At 39.8% G+C, this 25,441-nt stretch overlaps 1 protein-coding gene across 1 annotated transcript in view; it reads left to right on the top strand.

Moving 5' to 3' along the window:
• LOC110492868 (cadherin-23) overlaps nt 1–25,441 on the top strand; it is a 582,104-nt gene that overhangs the window by 344,522 nt on the left and 212,141 nt on the right. Inside the window, exons 18-21 of the mRNA XM_036946709.2 lie at nt 6,003–6,075; nt 19,238–19,354; nt 22,198–22,310; nt 22,521–22,628. Coding sequence (XP_036802604.1) covers nt 6,003–6,075; nt 19,238–19,354; nt 22,198–22,310; nt 22,521–22,628 — 411 coding nt within the window. The remainder of the gene's footprint in view (nt 1–6,002; nt 6,076–19,237; nt 19,355–22,197; nt 22,311–22,520; nt 22,629–25,441) is intronic.

Raw genomic sequence — 25,441 nt, 5'->3', positions numbered from 1 at the left:
CCTTCCCTATAAGCATGTTGAAAATCCGTTGTTCATTTTTTACTGTGATATAGAATTATAGAATGATATAAAATTTCATATTTTGTTGCATTACAACCTGTAAATTAAATGTACATTTATTTGGATTTCATGTAATGGACATACACAAAATAGTCAAAATTGGTGTAGTAAAATGAAAAAAATAACTGGAAATGGAAAAGTGTTGTGTGCATATGTATTCACCCCCTTTGCTATGAAGCACCTAAATAAGATCTGGGGCAAACAATTAGCTTCAGAAGTCACATAATTGGTTAGATTGCACACAGGTGGACTTTATTTACGTGTCACAGGATCTGAGTATATATACAGTACACCTGTTCTGAAAGGCCCCAGAGTCTGCAACACCACCAAGCCAGTGGCACTATGAAGACCAAGAAGCTCTCCAAACAGGTCAGGGACAAAGCTGTGGAGAAGTACAGATCAGGGTTGGGTTATAAAAAAATATATGAAACGTTGAACATCCCAAGGAGCAGCATTAAATCCATTATAATTTTTTTTTTAAGAATTTGGCACCACAATAAACTTGCCAAGAGAAGGACGCCCAACAAAACTCATGGACCAGGCAAGGACGGTATTAATCAGAGGCAACAAAGATACCAAAGATAGCACTGAAAGAGCTGCTGTGCTCCACAGCAGAGATTGGAGTATATGTCCATAGATCCACTTCAAGCCGTACGCTCTACAGAGCTGGGCTTTACGGAAGAGTGTCCAGAAAAAAGCCATTGCTTGAAGAAAAAAATGAGCAAACACGTTTGGTGTTCGCCAAAGGCATGTGGGAGACTCCCCAAATATGGAAGAATATACTCTGGTCAGATGAGACTAAGATTGACCTTTTTGGACATCAAGGAAAATGCTATGTCTGGCGCAAACACCTCTCATCACTCCGAGAACACCATCCCCCATTTTTTTCATTTGCAGGGACTGGGAAACTGGTCAGAATTGAAGGAATGATGGATTGTTCTAAATACAGAGAAATTCTTGAGGGAAACCTGTTTCAGTCTTCCAGAGATGTGAGACTGGGAAAGAGGTTCACCTTGCAGCAGGACAATGACCCTAAGCAAACTGCTAAAGCAGCACCTGCGTGGTTTAAGGGGAAACATTTAAATGTCTTGGAATGGCCTAGTCAAAGCCCAGACCTCAATCCAATTGAGAATCTGTGGTTTGACTTAGAGATTGCTGTACACCAGCGGAACCCATCCAACTTGAAGGAGCTGGAGCAGTTTTGCCTTGAAGAATGGGCAAAAATCTCAGTGACTAGATGTGCCAAGAGAGACATACCACAATAGACTAGCAGGTGTAATTGCTGCAAAACGTGACTCTACCAAGTATTGATTTTGGAGGGGTGAATAGTTATGCACGCTCAAGTTCTGTTTTTTGTATTTGTTCTTGTTTGTTTCACAATAAAAAATATTTTGTATCTTCAGAGTGGTAGGCATGTTGTGTAAATCAAATGATACAATCCCCCCAAAAATATATTTTAATTCCAGGTTGTAAGGCAACAAAATAGGAAAAATGCCAAGGGGGTGAATACTTTCACAAGCCACTGTATCTGTTCAAACACAATTTTTGTCCAAAAGTTTAGGCTTGTGGGTTGGTAACAGGCTGATTGGCCAGCTGTTTGAGCCAGTTAAGCGTGCTTTGCTATTCTTGAGTAGCGGAATTACCACTTGCCCGCCTGTAGGCTTCGATTGAAACAATGGCAAATGGGACTGACAATATAATCCGCTATCATTCTCAGGAATTTCCCATCCAAGTTGTCAGACCCAGGTGGCTTTTCATTGTCGATAGAACATTATTTGGTTCACCTCTTCCACACACACTTTAAATAATTCAAAATGACAATGCTTGTATTTCATCATTTGGTCAGTTATGTATGGATGTGTAGGTTCAGAATTTGTTGTTGGCATTTCATGCTTACATTTTCTAATCTTTGTTTCATAGTGCAGTTTCTTCTTCTTTTTGTTAAGTTTAGACACTTGATTTCTCAATTTACAAAATGTTTGCCAATCAGCTGTGCAGCCAGACTTATTTGCCATTCCTTTTGCCTCATCTCTCTCAACCATAATATTTTTCAATTCCTCATCAATCCATGGGGATTTACATTTTTTTTGTTATTTTCTTAATGGATGCATGTGGAACTGGAATCAGCAATTTCAGAAATGTTTCAGGTGCAGCGTCTGGTTGCTCCTGTAACGGCTTTCTTCGGTAGAAGGAGAGTCGGACCAAAATGCAGCGTGTAGATTTCGATCCATGTTTAATAACACAACGTAAACACGAATCAATACAAAAACTACAAAACAATAAACGTAACGAAAACAGCCTAATTCTCGTGCTCATAAACACGGAACACGGACATAAGGACACTAAGGACAATCACCCACGACAAACTCAAAGAATATGGCTGCCTAAATATGGTTCCCAATCAGAGACAACGATAAACACCTGCCTCTGATTGAGAACCACTCCAGACAGCCATAGACTTTGCTAGATCACCCCACTAGCTACAATCCCAATACACACACACCAAAACCCCAAGACAAAACACACCACAATACAAAAACCCCATGCCACACCCTGGCCTGACCCAATACATGAAGATAAACACAAAATACTTCGACCAGGGCGTGACAGCTCCTCATTACACACCACAGAACAGCAACTATTGTCTAAATACTCAATATAGGAATCACTACAAAACTTATTGTTTGACCTCTTATATTAGGCCCAGCCTTTGGAACTTTGGTTTTCATTGATATGGCTACTATATTATGATCACTACATCTGCTGGATTTGGATACTGCTTTTGAGCAGATTTCTGCAGCATTAGTAAATATGTGATCAATACATGTGGATCATTTCATTCCTGTGCTATTTGTAAATAACCTGGTAGGTTGACTGATAAGCTGAACCAGGTTGCAAGCACTGGTTACATTTTGAAGCTTTTTCTTGAGTGGGCAGCTTGATGAAGGCCAGTATATATTTAGCTTATCCAGAAAATATACCTCTGATGATATCACATACATTATCAAGCATTTCACACATATTATCCAGATACTGACCGTTAGCACTTGGTCTATAGCAGCTTTCCACAAGAATGGGCTTTAGGTAAGGCAGGTGAAAATCTGTAGCCATATTTCTTCAATAGCATTTGATATGAGATTGTATCTAAGCTTTACAGGAATATGACTCTGAACATAAATGGCAACACCTCCACCATTGGCATTCCTGTATTTTCTGAAGATTTTGAAACCATGTATTACTGCCACTGAATCATCAGTTATTATCTAAGTGAGTTTCAGAGAGTCAGTATATGAATGTTATCTGTTACTAGCAAGTTATTAATTCCATGAACCTTGTTTTTTAGGCTACATATGTTAATGTGGGCTATATTTTTTACCTTTCTGAGAGATTTTCATGTTTTTTATTGCTTTACTAGGAGGCTTATCAGAGGTATTAGACATGACAATAATATTTATGTTTGAGCTGAGCTGCACACAGTGATCTTCCTACTAGGGCAAACATATTCCTACTCTGGTGAACTAGCATCAGTGCTAACATTTAACTCAGGTTCATAGGTGCATGAGTACTGCATACAATAGCTGTAGGATTGGCAGAGGCTTTCAGGGGAGTTAGAGGGACATAAATTATGTTACTTCATTATGACAGCCAATGCCCCTGGGAAAATGTACATTTTCATGAGCACAGCAACACAATGGTAGGGATTATCTGGGTTGGGTCACTGACAAGTAACTTTTTCAACGCAACCTTGAAATGCGTGGACATGGTCCAGAAGCCAAGATGATTTGGATGGACTGTCAAAGGTGTCAAAGTTATCTATAAAAGTAATGCCGACAGAGCAACAGTAATCTTTTAGCCAGGTGTGTAATGCCAGTAGCTTGCTGAGTCTTTCACAGCCACAGCCCAGCAATGGTAACAGGCCTGAAATAATTGACCGCTTTTTGGAATCTTTCAGAGCTCAAATCAGTTCTTTATAATTCATTTTTAGCAGTTCCGAGCTAGCCCCTATAATGTAGTTTGACCCCACATGGACTATGACAGCGTCAGTCCCCGGCAGTTGTTGTAGAATGGTAGGAAGCAGCCTTGTAATGTCCTGTATTTGTGCTCCAGGATTGCACATAGTTTCTCACCATAGAGCTGGTGATGACGACAGCAGGTGAAATGGCTGAGGAGGTCCGGCCGTTCTTTCGCCTCGAGTGGTTTAGAAGACCGATGGGAGGTGTGTCCCGGATTCTACGGCTGGACCCGAGCCAGCCGTAGAATCCATCGTGGCTAATGAAGGGGCCAGAGTCTTATACACCCTCACGATCTGATGAGGGGGAGCTCTGAAGATCTGAACCTGAGGTAGAAGCCACCGGAGATGGAGACAGAACAAAGGATGCAGGTACCTCAGGATCCGATGTCGAAGTGGAAGCCCCCAAGGATGAAGGTGCCGGAATCTCTGGATCCAGGGCGGCAAGATTTTTGAAGTCTGTATCCGGTCCGGCCTTCTCATCGCAAAGGATTGCCCCTATTGCCAAAGACCGCTGCTTTTGAATTCCACTGCGAGTGACGTGCCTCCACGGCTGGTTGGTAGGGTCAAGAATAGGATCATCTACTAAGTCATCCAGAAGCAACCTACTAACTCCATTCTCCAGGGAAGAGGGAGACATCTTCTGGGAAGGATCCCTGCAGAGCAGTGGCCAGTCGGCTGTGGAGAGACAAGACGGCGGCGACACTCCCACCAGACCAGAGCAGCATCCAGCTACTGGAGTGAAAGAGAAAGTAGGCAGGCATAGATTCCCCAGTAGCTTGTGTAAGTTTGCCAGTTATTTAAATTCCCAAGATTAGTCCTCTGCAAGCAAACAGTTGTTACATTGAAAGCCCAGACGGTCGACATTGTCCTAGAATACAACAAAATAAACACAGCGCCTGCAGCGTTGAAAACGTTTGTTAGTTACCTCCATTTAAACTACAGGCTAGCTAGGCTGGCTGGGCTTCGGTGTCTCTGTTCTTGACAGGAAGTGTTGTAGAAACAAGCAGTACATTGCAGTGAGCCAAAACACCGGTCAAGAAGTTAGGGGGCATACATCCTTACATAGAGAAACACATTAGAGAAAAACATAGAAGTGTTTAACCCCGTACATAAACAGTTAATAAACCATAGCTACATAGACAATTAACCACAAACACTTTCATATCTGTCACTACAAAGCCCTGTGTGTGATGCTTCCACACAGTGATAACCCCACGTGGTCGTCGGGTTGTGTGTGTGTGTGTGACTCCCTCTCTTCCACTGAATGACAGACAGACAGACAGACAGACAGAGCGAAGGGGGATACTTAGTCAGTTGTACAACTGAATGCATTCAACTGAAATGTGTCTTCTGCATTTAACCCAACCCCTCTGAATCAGAGAGGTGCGGGTGGCTGCCTTAATCGACATCCACGTCATCGGTGTCCGGGGATAGCCGAACAGCTCTGGACTTCACTCTCTCTGTGCATCTCATCACATGGATTCTCCCATTATGTCACATGCAGATGCTACTGCTGGGATTCATACCTCATCTTGTATCAGAGACTTTTCAAATAGATTAATACATAGTATACCTACACACTAACAAATACACACACAAACACTGTAAGCTAGGTGTCTAAATCTCTGCTGGTACAATATGTTGGTAATCAGAACCATAATAAAGAAACAGAGAAGTGTCACAGCAAAATATTAATGGCTGGATAAAGACACTATCCCTCTAGAATCTATACAGACCCCAGAGAGAACTACAATAAATCAACAACATCCTACTACTACTACTGAGCAAGAGACTCAGAATGCTAAAACAAATAGACTTCCACACAATACATATACACACAAAGAAACAGACTATATATCGTAATGCGTTTGTGTATTGTGTTTAAGTGTTATACTTTTTGTTGTATGTCTTTGCTCGCCTTCTCCCATAGGATGAGAATGACAACCCGCCAAAGTTCAGCAAGCCGTCCTACCTCGTCAAGATCCCTGAGAACATAATTGCCGGTGAGTTGGAGTCATATAAATATAATAACTTTATTAGGTAACAATTTATTATGACTACATATCCATAGTGCTTTTATTACACATATATAAGCATTTCATGAATGTATTTTAACAGATCCCAACCGCATTATTAAAGGTTAATGTATATCCATTGCATATCTATAGAGCAGTCATGCTTTAATTGTTGCATCATTACAATGACAGCGTAGTGTCATCATTATGGCTGTTCTCAAAATGTGTGCTTCTGCCATACCAGTGTTGGTGAATATGTGAAAAGATGGTAACATGTTACAATAAGTTGTGGCTACACAGTAGTACTTACAATCTTTAACAATCAACTCTGTAATTACAATGTTGTTAAAGGGACAATCATTTATTTACAATGTACTTACCCAGGAGCAAGCAACTTAATGTGAAGTGGAGTGACATTTTTAATTACTTTGTAGTTACAATGCAACAACCTTTGCAGAGACAATAGGCTAACCAGGAGAAATAAGGAAACAGGAGAAAACAATTCAGAATGAATTTTCTTTAATTGATTTGACTCATATTCAAACCATTAAAATTAAATTCCCAATTTTGTCATGGTCTATGGACCCCCTGAAGTAGCCTTGGACACCCCCTGGCGTCCCCATGTATAAAACTCTAGTACCGCCTTTGCCTGCTGCATGACCCAGCTGCGCTTCAGCTTCAGCTCACAGTAAGATGGCCTGACATTTTCCTGTAGAAATTCTCTGATACAGAGCAGAATTTCTGGTTCCTTCTATTAAGGAAAGTCGTCCAGGTCCTGAGGCACCAAAGCATCCACACACCATCACACTACCACCACCATGCTTTGCTGTTGGTATAAGGTTCTTAGTATGGAATACAGTGTTTGGTTTTCACCAGGCATAATGGGACGCATGTCATCCAAAAATATATATACGGTTGATTTGTGCATGATTTTTTTATTATGTTACTTGGATTGACACACCGGTGCATGAATCAACTCTAGGGGGTTAAAGTCGTGTATAGTAACCCCAGGTGTAAAATAGTAAATAATGGCTATTTCTCAGAAAGTATTAAACTGTCAAGAGGAGTAAAACAAGGTTGTCCACTATCAGCATATCTATTTATTATGGCCATCGCAATGTTCGCTATTAAAATCAGATCCAACAATAATATCAATGGGCCAGAAATCCAGGGCTTAAAAATAAAGGTGTCATTGTACGCTGATGATTCATTTTTTATTTAAAATTGACAATTTAATCCCTGCACATTCTCATAGAGGATCTAGATCATTTTTCTAACCTATCTGGATTATGCTCAATGCACAAAGTCCTAACCGTGCACAAAGTAGATGTCCTAACCTACTTGCCAAAACTATAGTTTGTTAACAAGATATTGGTGGAGTGGTTGAACAAGTAGTATTAAGGACTCCAACCTAAGTGTATGTAAACTTGCGACTTCAACTGAATGTTATGTCAGAAAAAGTATGTTTTAAATTATTCTGTCTTTGTTAAAAACAAGTTGTCATTCAATAGGCTCTGATTGGTATAAGGTTCTTGTCATTCAATAGGCTCTGATTAAATTTCCAATATCCTCACCATGGTGGAAATTCTGTAATTCTGTATTCTAAAATGTATTAAATAGTTGTGTTCCCCTCATCAATCTACACACAATACCCCATAATAACAAAGAAAAACATTTTTGGGAAGTTTTTGCAAATTAAATTCCAAAACTGAAATATCACATTTACATGCATGATGCTGCCACCTCCATGGTTCACCATAGTGATGGTGCCAAGATACTCTTGTTTCTCATGGTCTGAGAGTATTTAGGTGCCTTTTTGCAAACTCCAAGCGGGCTGACATGTGCCTTTTACTGAGATGTGGCTTCCGTCTGGCCACTCTACCATAAAGGCCTGCTTGGTGGAGTGCTGCAGATCCAGTTCCGGTTGTCTTTCTGGAAGGTTATCCCATCTTCACACAGGAGCTCTGGAACCTTGTCAGAGTGACCACTGGGTTCTTGGTCAACTCCCTGACCAAGGCCCTTCTCCCCCGATTGCTCAGTTTGGCTGGGTGGCCAGGTGTAGGAATAGTCTTGGTGGTTCCAAACTTCTTCCATTTAAGAATGATGGATGGCACTGTGTTCTTGGGGACCTTCAATGTTTGGTGTCATGTTTGGTACCCTTCCCCAGATCTGTGCCTCGACACAATCCTGTCTCAGATCTCTACGGACAATTCCTTCGACCTCGTGGCTTGGTTTTTGCTCTGACATGCACTGTCAACTGTGGGACCTTATATAGACAGGTGTATGCCTTTCCAAAGCATGTGCAATCACTTTAATTTACCACAGATGGACTCCAATCAAGTTGTAGAAGCGTATCAAGGATAAATATTTGTGTAAAAGTATTTTTTTATTTAGTATTCAAAAAAATGAAAGTCCATTTTAGAATAAGGCTGTAATCTAACAAAATGTGGAAGAAGACAAGGGGTCTGAATGTCTTTCAAAGTCACTGTATATGCCATTTATTTGACGGTCCTACTGCATTCTGTCCACTATCAAGTATTTGTTTTACTTTTGGTGCCAACAAGAATGACAACAAGATAGTACCCAATAAAACTAGCTTTGATTGAGCCTCCGCCATGTATATCTCTATAAGTCAGGATAATGAAGCCTCCATATTTGTACTAGTTCCAAAATATCCATATCCATCAATATTCGTGATTTCCTTAACCCTCCTGCTGTGTTCTGGTCAAATTGGACCGATTTACAAGTTCTCTCTCTGAAAAATGTAGTTCATTTAATCTGATTGTCATAAAATGTGATGACTTTGTCCACACAGGGCATCTGAACACACAAAATACAGTTTGATGATTTTTATTACATTTTGGGTGTTTTATTTAACTTTTATACACCTGTAGTGTTCCCGGTCAATAATGACCAGTCATTAGAAATAAATGGGTGTGACTACAATTTGTGTATAAAATTGAGTTCAGGCACATGCCCATTCATCAGATGAATACACTTGCTCTCCCAGACCCCCACATGCATGTGTGTTCGAGCACAATAACACACACACACACACACACACACACACACACACACACACACACACACACACACACACACACACACACACACACACACACACCCCTTATTGGCTTCCATGGCAACCCCCATGGGAACCTTTAGAATGGAATAGAATCTTTCCACCACGGGAACCACACCTGTTGGCATTCTCACAATCAATCGCAAAATTGTTTCAATAATATATAGAACTTGTCTTGTAGCTCTGTTATATAAAGATTTTTTGAGGCCTTGCTCACAATTCATTCTGTGGCAGCACAATGACCAAACGATATACTGTATGTGAGGCTCTTTATCAAATATTTGATCATGACACTGGTGAGGAGGAGAGAGTACTTGTTAACCTCTAGCGTCGAGCAATCCCGTATCCGGGTCGTAATCATAGCCTCAAGCTCATTACCATAACGCAATGTTTCCTATTCATGAAAATCGCAAATTAAATGAAATAAATATATTCAAACACAAGCTTAGCCTTTTGTTAACAACACTGTCATCTCAGATTTTCAAAATATGCTTTAACCAAAGCTACACAAGCATTTGTGTAAGAGTATTGATAGCCTAGCATAGCATTAAGCCTAGCATTCAGCAGGCAACATTTTCACGAAAACAAGAAAAGCATTCAAATAAAATAATTTACCTTTGAATAACTTTGGATGTTTTCAATGACGAGACTCAGTTAGATAGCAAATGTTCATTTTTTCCAAAAAGATTATTTGTGTAAGAGAAATAGCTCCGTTTTGTTCATCACGTTTGGCTAAGAAAAAAAAAGAAAATGCAGTCACTTACAACGCCGAATTTTTTTCCAAATTAGCTCCATAATATCGACAGAAACAGAAAACGTGGTTTAGAATCAATCCTCAAGGTGTTTTTCACAATTCTATTCGATGAAAAATCATTCCTGGCAGTAGGTTTCTCATCAGAGCCAAACGGAAAAATACTGCAGCTGGAGATGACGCAATAATTGCGACGGAGGACACCAAGCGACCACCTGGTAAATGTAGTCTCTTATGGTCAATCTTCCAATGATATGCCTACAAATACGTCACAATGCTGCAGACACCTTGGGTAAAACGTGGAAAAGGTAAGCTGACTCCTAGCTCCATTGATTTCAGTAATCCACTCGCTCAACATGCAGACAAAGGAGTCCAAAAACCTACCACTAAACTTTGTTCAAACAAGTCAAACTACGTTTCTATTTAATCCTCAGGTATCCTAAAATGTAAATAAACTATAACATTTCATAAAGAAATAAGTATGTTCATTAGAAAAGTCAAATTAGTAAGCACGCGTCGTCTTCCTTGCTCGCCAACAAACTGATATTGTACCTGGAGTCTTTGTACAAACACTCAAAATTCTTGCTCGTTTTTGAAGAAACAAGCCTGAAACCTTAAACAGACTGTTGACATCTAGTGGAAGTCATAAGAATTGCCATCTCGGAGCTGGAATTGCATAGGATTATAAGAGCCTGGGACCTCAAAAACAAAATATTTCTGGTTGGTTTTTCTTTGGAATTTCACCTACCATATCAATTGTGTTATAGTCTAGCTCTAAGAAGTTAAACTTTGACATAAAGTAGTCTGTGATAAATAGCACAATATGTTCCATCTGAGTATTTGTTATTGTCAAAGTAATCCATACATTATGCTTTTTTTAAACTCATAAACGAGTTGTCAATGAGCTCAGGTCAATGAGGCCTACTGGCCATAAATAGCAATTAGAAGTTCAAAACTTGTAATGTTAACAAGAACTTAAGTTGATAAAAAGATCTAACACAACATTAAGTGATAATATATGTATTATTATGGATTTATAATCAGCTATAATGGGGCAGTCATTTTGGACTGGGAACACATCATTAATTAACATGAAAGTAACACAAAGGGAAGTGCATGAGGATGATAGTTCTTGTGTGGTTTCCTTTACGGTCCATTGAGTTATTTAAAACCGTATTATAATTTCCCACCATAATAATTGAGTCGATTATTGTTTGTAGGCTTGATAAATTGTTATATATATTTTTAAGGAAGCGTGGATCCTAATTATTTGCACTGTATAGATTAATGAGCCAAATCTGTTTATGGTCCAATAACATAATTTAAAGGATCAATGTTCATTGCGGATCTGTTGTGACAAATTTCAGGTTTGGATCAAAATTGTTGTTAATTAATATCATCACCCCTTTTGAGTTGTTTTGTCCATGGGAGAAGTATCTCCAAAGTTGTTGAATGAGTTTCCTGTAGTAAACAGTATATATTTATATTCCTTCTCTTTTAGCCAGGTAAATACTGATCCTCTTTTCTTATTATCTGCTAAGCCAGTACAATTATAACTGGCTATACTTATTTTACCACTTACCATAAAGATATATACGTTTCAATTCTATTTATCCTAATATATAGTACCAGTCAAAAGTTTGGACACACCTACTCATTCAAGGGTTTTACTTTATTTCTACTATTTTCTACATTGTGGGAAAATAATGCAGACATCAAAACTATGAAATAACACATGAAATCATAAAGTAACCAAAAAAGTGTTAAAAAAATAAATTATATTTGAGATTCTTCAAAGTAACCATCCTTTGCCTTGAGGACAGCTTTGCACACTCTTGTTATTCTCTCAACCTGCTTTTACAACATTCTTGAAGGAGTTATAATATAAATCACTGTCAGTGTCACCAGCAAAGCACCCCCATACCATCACACTTCCTCCTCCATGCTTCACGATGGGAACCACACATACAGAGATCCTCCATTCCCAAATGTGGGTTCATCAGACCAAAGGACAGATTTCCACCAATCTAATGTCCATTGCTCGTGTTTCTTTGCCCAAGCAAGTCTCTTCTTATTGATGTACTTTACTAGTGGTTTATATTCATAAATTCAACCATGAAGGCCTGATTCACACAGTCTCCTCTGAACGGTTGATGTTGAGATGTGTCTGTTACTTGAACTCTGTGAAGCATTTATTTTGGGTGCAATCTGAGCTGCTGGTAACTCCAATGAACTTATCATCTGCAGCAGAGGTAACTCTGGGTCATCCTTTCCTGTGGCGATCCTCATGAGAGCCAGTTTCATCATAGCGCTTGATGGTTTTTCGACTGCACTTTCAACTTTAAAAGTTCTTGAAATGTTATGTATTGACTGACCTTCATGTCTTAAAATAAAGATGGACTGTCATTTATCTTTGCTTATTTGAGCCGTTCTTGCCATAACATGGACTTGGTCTTTTAACAAATAAGGCTATCCTCTGTATACCACCCCTACCTTGTCTGGTTGAGAGAAAGCCAAGAGTGTGCAAAGTTGTCATCAAGGCAAAGGGTGGCTACTTTGAAAAATGAGGCAAATAGGGCAACTGGTGGTCACATCGGATACATACTGTATCTGTATTCCCAGTCATGTGAAATCCATAGATTAGGGTGTAATGCATTTATTTAAATTGACTGATTTCCGCATATGAACTGTAACACACTAAAATCTTTGAAGTTGTTGCCTTTTGCGTTCATATTTTTGCTCAGTCTCTTATACAGTGAAAAGCTATTGCCGCTTCGGTGACATCATTTTGACTATTTTGACTAAAAAAAGTTTAAAATGTCAGATTTGATTAAACCCTGTTTCTGGTTGATGACAACAGCCACGTACATACGACAACAGGTTGTTAGAAAGTTATTGACACAGGTTATTATTATTAGGAATACAAGGCTGTTTGCGGATGCTATAGAAAGGCAGTCGACAACCGCTAAGGTTTCTAAAGGGTTTTTAATAATGTTATTTCATTATTTTAAGACATACGTTGCACCTTTGCACATTACAAACCTTTATAAACACAACAAGTCTTAACACAATGGCGCTAGAGCAAATAACATACATTTTACGGGTTCAAATCAAATCTCATTTGTCACATGCACCGAATACAACAGGTGTAGACCTACAGTGAAATATTTACTTACAAGCCCTTAACCAACAATGCAGTTTTAAGAAAAATAAGTGTTAAGTAAAAACCTGAGAAGTAAAAAAAATGGTACAAATAAAATGGTATAAATAATTAACGAGCAGCAGAAAAAAAACAATTGTGACGCTATATACGGGGGGTACCGGAACAGAGTCAATGTGCTGGGGCATTGGTTAGCTGAGGTAATTGAGGTAATATGTAAATGTAGGTATAGTTAAAGTGACTATGCATAGATGATAAACAGAGAGTAGCAGCAGTGTAAAAGGGGGGGCAAATAAATCTGGGTAGCCATTTGATTAGATGTTCAGGAGTCTTATGGCTTGGGGGTAGAAGCTGTTAAGAAGTCTTTTGGACTTAGACTTGGCGCTCCGATAATGCTTGCCATGTGGTAGCAGAGAGAACAGTCTATGATTAGGGAGTCTGGAGTCTTACGGGGCGTGTTACGGGGCAGTAGTCATTTAGGCAGGTTACCTTCACTTTCTTGGGCACAGGTGTGTCTTATAATGTATCTTTAAGTTACCAATAACCTCCATCACATCACGAGGATCAAATTAAAACATAGAAGGGAAATGTATCTTAATGTAATTCAAGGGATTTCCATACATTTTCTCAAATTCCTTTGACAGAGAGGAACCCACATTCATCAGAAAAATATTTAAATTCACATTAAATAACATCAGGATCACTCTAGGTCTTATTTCCAACAATACATTGAGATGAGATAGTTGAATATGCCTTTTTCTTACTCAACAGTTGATTGATGATTGTCCAAGTTGGCGTTGTATTATTTAAGGATTCTTGGAATATGTTAGTAAAATATATTTTTATGGATATCCGAAGTAGGTGAGTAAATTTGTGAGAAACTTTTTATACAACTAGGTTTTTTTACTGAGGATTATTTAGACCGGTGGTAAACCAAGGTTTCCAGAACCCTTCCGCTGTTCTCATACATGGTTTAATTAAGGGTAAGCAGTGGTGAAATACAGATTTGAAAGATGTGAGAAAAGTTTGGTAAGCAGACTCCACATCGGCATGATTAGCAACATTTTCCGATGAAATATAATCAATCAACATCTTAAAGTGCTCACAATATTAAATATTCTACATGTAATGCTACTAATCATTCCCGTCTGTTCATTTCCAGCTGCTAAAAATAAGTGGAAAATTAGAAAGAGAACAAAAATGTCAGTATAAAGTAGACCTGTATTAGCCACATTATTCAAAGATTTTGTAAAAATATTGCCAGTAAGGGTGGCAGATGAACTGGTCACTGTTGTGGGCTTACAAATGAGGGGATACAGATGCCAGTGAGTGGTTCACACTTTGCCAGTGAGTGGTTCTCACCTCTGTCCAGTATCTGTGTTCTTTTACACGTCATAATATTTTCATTTTATTGGCCAGTCTGAGACATGGCTTTTTCTTTGCAACTCTGCCTAGAAGGCCAGAATCCTGAAGTCACCTCTTCACTGTTGACGTTGAGACTGGTGTTTTGTGATTACTATTTAATGAAGCTGCCAGTTCATGCCAGCTGTTTAATGAAGCTGCCAGCTGTTTTCAGCAGTTTTCAGTTTTCAGCTTGCAAAATATTTTTCTAGTGATCAATTAGCCTTTTAAAATGATTAACTTGGATAAGCTAACACAATGTGCCATTGGAACACAGGCGTGATAGTTGCTGATAATGGGCCTCTGTACGTCTATGTAGATATTCCATTAAAAATCAGCCGTTTCCAGCTACAATAGTAATTTACAACATTGCAGTTCTGATCAATTTGATGTTATTTTAATGGACCAAAAATGTGCTTTTCTTTCAATAACAAGCACATTTCTAAGTGACCCGAAATACAATTAAACTCAGATTTTCACAATTCCTGACATTTAATCCTAATAAACATTCCCTGCATTAGGTCAATTAGGATCACCACTTTCTTTTAAGAGTGTGAAATGTAAGAATAACAGTAGAGAGAATGATTTATTTCAGCTTGTATTTATTTCATCACATTCCCAGTGGGTCAGAAGTTTACACACACTCAAATAGTATTTGGTAGCATTAAATTATTTAAATGTTTCAGGTAGCCTTCCACAAGCTTCCCACAATAAGTTGGCTGAATTTTGGCCCATTCCTCCTGACAGAGCTGGTGTAACTGAGTCAGGTTTGTAGGCCTCCTTGCTCTCACACGCTTTTTCAGTTCTGCCCACACATTTTCTATGGGATTGAGGTCAGGGCTTTGTGATGGCCACCAGTACGTACAAAAATGATATGGTAATACAAGATTGAACCTTTCTGGCACAGGCGTTCCGCTAGCAACCTCGACCATATCCGGTGAAATTGCAGAGTGCGGAATTAAAATGACAGAAATAGAAATATTTAACATTCATGAAAATACAAGTGTCATACATCAAAATAAAGCTTAACTTCTTGTTTATCCAGCTGCTGTGTCAGATTTCAAAAAGGCTTTACGGCGAAATCAAACCATGCGATTATCTGAGGACAGCGCCCGCACACAAAACCATGAAAAACATTTGTCAACCAGGCAGGTGAAAGTCAGAAATAGCGCTATAATAAAAGCCTTATCTTCTTCTGTTGGCACTCCAAAAGGTCCCAGCTACATCACAAATTGTCCTTTTGTTTGATAAAGTCCTTCTTTATCCTTCTTTATCTCTAAAACTCAGTTTAGCTGACACGCTTCATTCAATAATCCAACAGTTTCCCTAATTCAAAATGTATACAAAATGAATCCCAAACGTTACCAATAAAATTCTCCAAACAAGTCAAACAATGTTCATAATCAAGCCGGAGAATTGGTATTGTCTTCATCGGAGATAAACAACAAAGAACATTCTCTCATCCACGCGCATGAAAACACTACAGCCAAAATGGGTGCCACTTAGAAAAACTAAAATTCTAGCTCATTTTTCCAAAAACAAGCCTGAACTCAGTGTATGTAAACGTCTGACCCACTGGAAGTGATACAGTGAATTATAAGTGAAATAATCTGTCTGTAAACTATTGTTGGAAAAATTACTTGTGTCATGCACAAAGTAGATGTCCTAACCATCTTGCCAAAACTATAGTTTGTTAAAAATATATTTGTGGAGTGGTTGAAAAACTAGTTTTAATGACTCCAACCTAAGTATATGTAAACTTCCGACTTCAACTCTATGTATCCTGTAGGTTCTAAACATGCCTTTTAATGACAGAAAAATGTGGAAGAAATGTTCCAGTATGCTTCAGTTTGATACATTTTTCAGAAACGTGTTTAAATGTCACTGGGCTATTGGCGCCTATTTTCTTTCCCCTTCTCCTGAACTTCACATTCCTGGCTGTTAAAGATGGTTGTAAGAGTTGTAAAAGATGGTCAGCTGATCGCCAGAGCATCTGTCTTTTGTCTCCTGACCTACCTCAGGGCCACTCAGAGTCCTAAAAGGAGAAAGGGAGAGCAGTTTATTTGTTAGAACACAAAGAACAAATAAACTCTCATGGACAGGGCTGTAGTGGAGCAGGTTGAGAGCTTCAAGTTCCTTGGCGTCCACAACACCAACAAACTAACGTGGTTCAAGCTCACCAAGACAGTCGTGAAAATGGCACGACAAAACCTATTCCCCCTCAGGAGACTGAAAAGATTTGTCATGGGTCGTCAGATCCTCAAAAGGTTTTACAGCTGCACCATCGAAGGCATCCTGACGGGTTGTATCACTGCCTGGTATGGCAACAAGCTTCCTGCTATCCAGGACCTCTTGAGCAGGCGATGACAGAGGAAGGTCCTAAAAGTGGTCAAAGACTCCAGCCACCCTAGTCATAGACTGTTTTCCCTGCTACCGCACCGCAAGAGCGCCAAGTCTAGGTCCAAGAGGCTTCTAAAACAGATTCTAACCCCAAGCCATAAGATTCCTGAACATCTAATCAAATGGCTACCCAGACTATTTGCATTGCCCATTCTCCTCTTCTACGCTGCTGCTACTCTCTGTTATTATCTATGCATAGTCACTTTAATAACTCTACCTAAATGTACATATTACCTCAATTACCTCGACACCGGTGCCCACACACATTGACTCTGTACCGGTACCCCCTGTATATAGCCCAGCTATTGTTTTTTTTTTACTGCTGCTCTTTAATTATTTGTTATATTCACCTCTTAATTTTTTTGGTATGGGCTTGTAAGTTAGCATTTCACTGTTAGGGCTACACCTGTTGTAATCGGCGCATGTGACAAATATAATTTGATTTGGTTTTGATAGTCTCTAACAATGGGTGTCATTGTCCCAAAGGCAGGAAGGCAGGTGGTCTGCTTATCAGTATTCTTATCGTGGACAGATTTTGAACGGGGGAGGTTATACAGACACACCTGGTTCCCAATTTGATGATGTATGTCTTGCAGTGAGACTCGATTGGATACAAACGGATTTACTTCAATCAGTTCAGTCAGTAGTCCTGATGATCTCTTCCAAATCTAGCTAGTTTATGCTTGTAGCTAGAAACTTCAGGGAGAATTTGAAACTTGTCTGCCCAAGTTGGGACTTGGGAGAGTGTTCAGAATAATTTGTTGGTTATTTTTAAAATCTAAACAGTAATGGCGTAGTTGCACATTTTCAGTGAAAATCACTACAATAAATGTGCTTTAGCTGTCACCCTGGCCTGATATTGGCTACACTATCTAGCTATTTCTCTCTACCAATATTGTATACACTATCTAGCTACTTCCCTCTCCTTAGCGAGAGTGAAGGACACTGTGCCCTGTGTTGTTGTGTTGCCGCAAGCTGGTTTCAAGATGGTTTCTACCAATATTACAAGTTATTTGTTGTGTAGGCTGCTAGCCTACTCAAAATGCAGTCAAGTGGGAAAGAACAAGTTGAACACGTTAGCTCCTGCTAACGACATGTGACAGCCTACAGCTGCCCGGTGGGAAGCAATTGCTGACCAGTGGGAAGAAACTCACGTTGGTAACCACCTCGATACAATACTGTTGCATGGATCATTTGCATTTATTTTGCAATGGATTGTCGTTACGTTAGCTAATTGACATGTTACGGTGACATCCAGATGGTGTCCAATACTACAAGTTATTTCACCCTCGCCCACCGAAATAATCATAATTTTATGTCATGAATGCATTACGTAGTCAAATTAAATCCCTTTATTACATAAACAATTATATATCTACGGTTGGAGTCACTCACAGAAGACAGCTGGGTTGTGTCTAAAAACTACCCTTCAAAAAACCTGCTTCCTCCGTCCTCCAATGCGCTTTGGGATTGAGGCCAGGAGTGGTGGAAACAAAGACAATAAGTCACATTTTCAGACTGTGTTACACTTAGGTCAATGGCTAAAACTGGGTGTCCATTCATTCCTTCCGTTCATTTCACACAGCTTTGACATACTGTAGATCATTACAATGGCCTTGTACAATAGACTAGTTTAATGGCCAAACCTCACCCTATCACTTCTTATCCTTTACCTTGAGTTTCAATGATATTCCTTTCTTTGCTTTGGGTCGTTTTTTATGTCACAACTTGTATCCCCTCTTGTCTCATATTTTCTTATGTAGTTTTATATATTATTTTTAAGTGCTTAGCAGGCCAGTGCAGTTAAATTACTATCACTCTTCATTCTCATGCATGTATTCAGAGTATACAATAGTTTTGTTTCCAATCACTGGATGAATTGAGATAAGGGACTATTCCCTCGTCCGCCAGAGCTGCTGCAGAGCTTGGCAAATGTGTCAGACACACACACACACACACACACACACACACACACACACACACACACACACACACATTGAAGTGCCAATTTGAAAGCAAAGTGGACTGTGGGGGTGGACCGTGGAGCTAACTTAACTAGCTAACCATGGGGCTCTGGACCTAGCCTCTCATCACCTTCCCTGGATATTTATCAGGGCTCTTCCATGCATGGATCATAATACCAAACAAGCTGCTGATAATCCACTAATCCATAAACCGACTCAGTGCCAGCTGAGTGTGAGAGAGTGGAGGTTGAAAGATGCCTCTCTCACTGATCCCCCCCTCTTGCTCCCCCTCTCTTTAACTCCTCATATACATTTTTACACCTGACTCTTGATATCCCTTCCTCTTTCTTCCCCTCTTTCTCACTCACTCCTTCACTCTCTCTCTTCCTCAGGGGCGACGGTTGTGTTTGTGAATGCCACTGATCTGGACGCCTCCCGGGAGTTTGGACAGGCCTCACTCATCTACTCCCTACAGGGCTCCTCCCAGTTCCGCCTCAACACACGCTCAGGTGAGTGTAACTTTGTGTTGGATATTGTGGTGGTAAGGGTCAATGGGTTCCGGTGTCAACACCCCTCTCAGATGTTTTGGTAACAGCTGTGAAATTGTTATTTCTGGTGAATTCTGAGGGGAAAATGTATCAAAAAATGTCCTGATAAATTGGTCAGTATACCCCAATCACAACTGAAACCCCATATTTTTTCTATATTACTTAAAACCGTGTTCTTAATGTTAACTGTTCAGAAAGTCACCACCACACTCCATCTTTAATTACATTTAAATAGATGGGTTGGCTGACAACGTCACAAAAACATTGTGAGCGTTTCCATGGGGCAGTAGTCTGTGTGTTGTTGTGATTCTGGATGGCCAGATTGATAGCAAGAATGACAAGAAACTGCCATGTGGGGAATTGTACGTGGCTCGTTTCAGCTTGTTTCATCTTGTTATTGATACCATGTCTTGTTTTGAGGTGTTTTTTTTATGTCAATGCTAATATGGCTAAGCTAGCTAACCAACAACTGTAACAATGTATTTGAGAGACAACAAGTGCTCATTGTGCAAATATATTAATGTCTGCAATAAACCTTGGAGACGAAATATGGCTTACAGTGGTCAAACATCTAAGCCAACCCCGTCTGTTTTGCCCCATAGTTGCGTACATCTCAGTTTTGTTGATAAACAATCAACCAGTATATGCCAAAACCCATTATTCTATTGGTGTACCCTTCACCACGCTTGGCTAGTAACTTGTATGGTCTTGAATAACTAATTTCTTATACCAAATTAACTTAAAAGGAGTCAAGGCAATCTGACTCCAGAAATGTCTTACTTGGTTACACAATTTAATTGCAGTATTAATTAATAAAATAATGAGTGACAGTCAAAATATAACTCTTCAATATGGATCAAGCAATATACTTTAAAATAAACCAATCAGTATGGCATCATACAAAAAATACGTAGCAAAAAAATGTGTCATTCACCATCAACCTTATACAAAGATAGTGGAACAGAAAGGGGTCAGATCTACAGTCTCAATTCACTTAAATGCACCAAATACATTTTGGGCATATTGTTTTCCTATCTTTGGTATCCAGCTTCACCTGGTGGATATGATATGATATATCATAATTCAATCTGCTTTGCGCCATTGTTAAGCACAGCCATGTCTTCTACCTCCATGACAACCAAATTAAATCCAAATTCAGGCAACAACATTTGCTATAGCAAATAGGCTACACTCAGCAAAGATGAGAAGTTGAACCGATAGTTCCAATCTGTGTGCGATATAAATTGCTGTGCAAAGTGCTTTACCAGACAGCCTTATAACTACAATTCCAAATTGTCACATGATGATCTGTTCGTCCTCTCCCTGTGCCTCAACATGGTTGTGCTCTCCCTCTCTCTACTGACTGTCTCTGACCCCTGCCATGACAACCAAATTAAATCAGAAGGCAGGCAACAACTGTTTTGTTATAGCACTTGGGCTACAGTCAGCAAAGATGAGGAGTTGAACAGATAGTGCCTTATTACATGTTAGTCCTCTGCCTGCCTCAACATGGGTGGTGCTCTCTCTATCACTCTTTCTATTGCCTATCTTTGAATCCTGCAATATGACCAAATACCATTATCATATGACAAAGATGTCTGGCCATAATAATGATGGGGTTAGCTTATTAACATTAATTCAATTCTGTTTTTATTAGCTGAACTATTTATTTACTTTCTGGCAATAGGTATAGCTAGCTATCTGACTGCATAGTGCCAGTCTATTATGAATTGTAGAGTGTAGTGAGCTAGCTAGCTATGTAGCCATTCATTCATTTACTTAAAATCCTCTGCACTCCCCACAAAAATTGTATGTCCTGCACTTCCATCCTCATTTTATGAGGCATGTCTTACCTTGTTTCAAAGTAGCCTTGCCAAAATCAGGTCATAGAAATGTTAAGGGGATTTATTTTATAAACACTTCCTTACGCAATTGAAACCAGCATTTCTTTCATATTGTATTGGTTTTCAAATCAACATAATTTCATTGTCCAGCAGCTAAAGATGCAATCCTAGTCATATTAGCAACCCATGCTAATGTTTGCGTCTTTTAGATATCCCCTCTTTCTACATTTGTAACAGATGTTTTAATTTCTGTCACATAAAATCGCTCACATGTGCAGTGCGCTTTTTAGAACAGTGTGTTCCCGCTAATTGCATTATGGAATATCCGTGCATATCCTACTGCCGTGTGTGCATTTCTGTGCTTATAATATGAAGAAGTTAATCAACAATTTAAGCTAAAGGGTCTGATCTGTTACATCAGCCTCATTGCTTTAAAAAAAAATAATGTAGTGGTTCTATGAATTTTGGATCCAGAGTCTGTTTTGAATCATCTCAGACAGGCGATTAATTTCGAGCCCTGTAGCTACATCTCCTCAGCGAACACTACAAAGAGAAAGAGAGAGAGAGCGTAGTGTGTGCTGCAGAACTGTTACTTCAGACCAAAGCAATGCATTGGCTGGCTGCCTCTGGGAACCGGGCGCAACCAAAAGTGGCAGGGGATCCGATCGTAAAATGAGGAACTGAGTCACTGTGGTGCAAAGCAATTAAGAACGTGCCGTAAGCTCACTCCACAGCTAGCTTGAAATGTTGCGGATGGAGCCATCCAATCAGTACCTTTGGGTGGCTCAAACCGTTGGTCCGTTTGAGGAAGCAAAGCTGTTAGCAGAACACTTAACCCCGTTACACTAGAGAGCGAGTGTGCATGTTTGTATGTGACTAGTCATGCGCGTCTGTGTGTTTCTGTACATGCTGTGGTGTGTCTGATGTGTGTTTGACCTATGCATTACCTGTGCATTTCAGGAGAGATAACCACTACAGCCTTACTGGACAGAGAGCTGAAGTCAGAGTACATCCTGATTGTCAGAGCTGTGGATGGAGGGGTGGGGCCACTGCAAAAGACTGGCATTGCCACGGTAACCACCTCCATTCTCACACATCTTCATGCTTCTTATTGCTCTCAGATCCTTTAGATGCTTCTCTCTCTCTTTCTCTCTCTTTTTCTCTCTCTCTCTTTCTCTCCCTTTCTGTCTCTCTCCATTTCTCTCTCTCTCCCCCTCTTCTCTATCTCGAAGACTTTAACTGAACTCAGAACAGTCATTAACCCTTTCTACTCCTCCCTCCAGGTGAACATCACCATCCTGGACATAAATGACAATTCCCCCATGTGGCGAGACGAGCCCTACCACGCCAACGTGGTGGAGATGAGCCCCATCGACACTGACGTCATCTCTGTGAGTTCAGCTTGCCTTGATCTTTGACATTTGATGCCCTGACCCCCAGAAATGAACTATGGCTTGTACAGTAGATATGAAGAAATTAGCAAGTTTTTTTTGTGGTGAGCAGATTCCATGAGACAGACAGACCGCTGCCTTGTCAATAGCAATTCAATTGAAAGTAAGATTTTTCAACCACTTTACACTTTTTTTGTGGATAGGATTTATTCCTGTTCTCTTTCATCTGTGGTTTGGCAGGTAGCCTAGTGGTTAGAGCATTGGACTAGTAACCGCAAAGTTGCAAGATCGAATCCCTGAGCTGACAAAGTAAAAATATGTTGTTCTGCCCCTGAACAAGGCAGTTCCTAGGCCGTCATTGAAAATAAGAATTTGTTCGTAACTGACTTGCCTAGTTAAGTGAAAGTAAATTGGAACCTTAAACAAATTTAAATTATTATACCTTTGATTGGATATGACTGCAGGGTATTTTGGAGGAAATAAATTGACTGTGCTGTACAATGTGTAACCAGAGGAAACATACTAAATGGATAAGGGATAAAGAGACACTTCTACAGGTAGTGCAGAGTCTGCTGACAGACAAATAAATACTTGATACAGCCTAACCTACTGTGCTCGAACAGAAAGACGACAACTCAACTGTGAGACATACAATACATGAGGTTTAGAATTTGGGGGCGAGTGACATTTCTACATGTAGTACATTTGGGTAACGGAAAGACTTGATTGCAGTGAGCATATGTTTACCTAACCCGCTATGTTCTGACATTAAGTGGAAAAATACAACAAGTGTCCAACAGTGCAAATTAACTCCTGGACATACAGTACCAGTCAAACATTTGGACACACCTACTCATTCAAGGGTCTTTCTTTATTTTAATATTTTCTACATTGTAGAATAATAGTGAAACCATCAAAACTATGTAACCATAAAAGTGTTAAACAAATCAAAATATATTTCAGATTTTAGATTCTTCAAAGTAGCCACCCTTTGCCTTGATGACAGCTTTGCACACACTTGGCATTCTCTCAACCAGCTTCACCTGGAATGCTCTTCCAACAGTCTTGAATGAGTTCCCACATATGATGAGCACCTGTTGGCTGCTTTTCCATAACTCTGTTGTCCAACTCATCTCAAACCATCTCAATTGGGTGATTGTGGAGGCCAGGTCATCTGATGCATCACTCTTCTTCTTGGTCAAATAGCCCTTACACAGCCTGGAAGTGTGTTGGGTCATTGTCCTGTTGAAAAACTGAGGAAGCAAACCAGCATATCGCTGCAGAATCCTGTGGTAGCCATGTTGAATTCTAAATAAATCACTGGCAGTGTCACCAGCAAAGCACCCCCACACCATCACACCTCAACCTCCATGCTTCACGGTGGGAACCACACATGTGGAGATCATCCTACTCCTTGTCTCACAAAGACACAGTGGTTGGAACCAAAAATCTCAAATTTGGACTCATCAGACCAAAGGACAGATTTCCACTGGTCTAATGTCCATTGATGGTGTTTCTTGGCCAAAGCAAGTGTTTTCTTCTTATTGATGTCCTTTAGTAGTGGTTTCTTTGCAGCAAAAAGGCCGGATTCACGCAGTCTCCTCTGAAAAGTTGATGTTGAGATGTGTCTGTTACTTGACCTCCATGAAGCATTTATTTGGGCAGCAATCGGAGGTGTATTTAACTCTAATGAACTTATCCTCTGCAGCAGATGTAACTCTGGGTCCTCCTTTCCTGTGGCGTTCCTCATGAGAGCCAGTTTCATTATAGGGCTTGTATCACGCCCTGACCTTAGAGAGCCTTTTTTATGTCTCTTTTTGGTTTGGTCAGGGTGTGATTTGGGTGGGCATTCTATGTCCTTTATTTCTATGATTTGTGTTTCTATGTGTTGGCCGGGTATGGTCCTCAATCGGGGACAGCTGTCTATCGTTGTCTCTGATTGGGAATCATACTTAGGTAGCCCTTTTTCCCTCCTTTCAGTGTGGGTAGTTATCTTTGTTAGTGGCACTTAGCCCTGTAAGGGAACTTCCCCCCTGAAATTGACAAAAATGAATGGGAACATATTTGCACTGTAACAACAATATACAACAAACAACAATACAAACAACAAACAACAATATACACAGAGTATGCACGGTGTCCAATGCCATATGGCAAATGCCAAGTGTAACACTGCAAAATGAACATACTTTTGTAATATTTGATTATCATAATTAGTTTTTTGCTTGTCCATAAGGCATATGTTTTGTCCATTTGCAATATGATTTCATAGGTAGTCAAAAGTCACTTTTTGGGGGGCCAAATGACATAAGAAATGTCCAAATGCATTATGAAAGATTTGAAAGTGCCAAATCAGGATGTTATGCCCATTTGCCATGTTCCATCACAAATTTGACAAGCTCAAAAATACTGCAGAAATGCTAAATTGACTGGCCTGATGAATTCGGGATGGCCAGGCAGTGATAGTGGTTCCTCTCCATTGCTCGTTGTGTTGATTTCATCATGTCCATTTGGTGATGTTTTTCACTGTTGATGCATTTGCACTGTGCAACCAAGGGTTCTGGTCCAGAAAGTGTGGTTCGGCCTCCAGTTACATCTGGGTCGAAGAGGAAAAGAGGGGAACAGACAACTAAAGCCCAACTCATTCCTTGTAAAAACAGATGAGAACAGTCTATGGTATATTGTTTGTTGTGTTATTTCTAAGTTGCACACGTAATTCGGTTACTGGAAAACAACATTATAACAATGCATTCTTGCTCTCAGATACGCCACTCTCGCATATAACAAGGCCACAAAGAATAATCTGGACCCAA

This window comes from Oncorhynchus mykiss, chromosome 16 (assembly GCF_057628025.1).
Source record: "Oncorhynchus mykiss isolate SJ-2025 chromosome 16, ASM5762802v1, whole genome shotgun sequence".
Taxonomy (NCBI): domain Eukaryota; kingdom Metazoa; phylum Chordata; class Actinopteri; order Salmoniformes; family Salmonidae; genus Oncorhynchus; species Oncorhynchus mykiss.
This window is presented reverse-complemented; position numbering and strand designations above follow the sequence as displayed.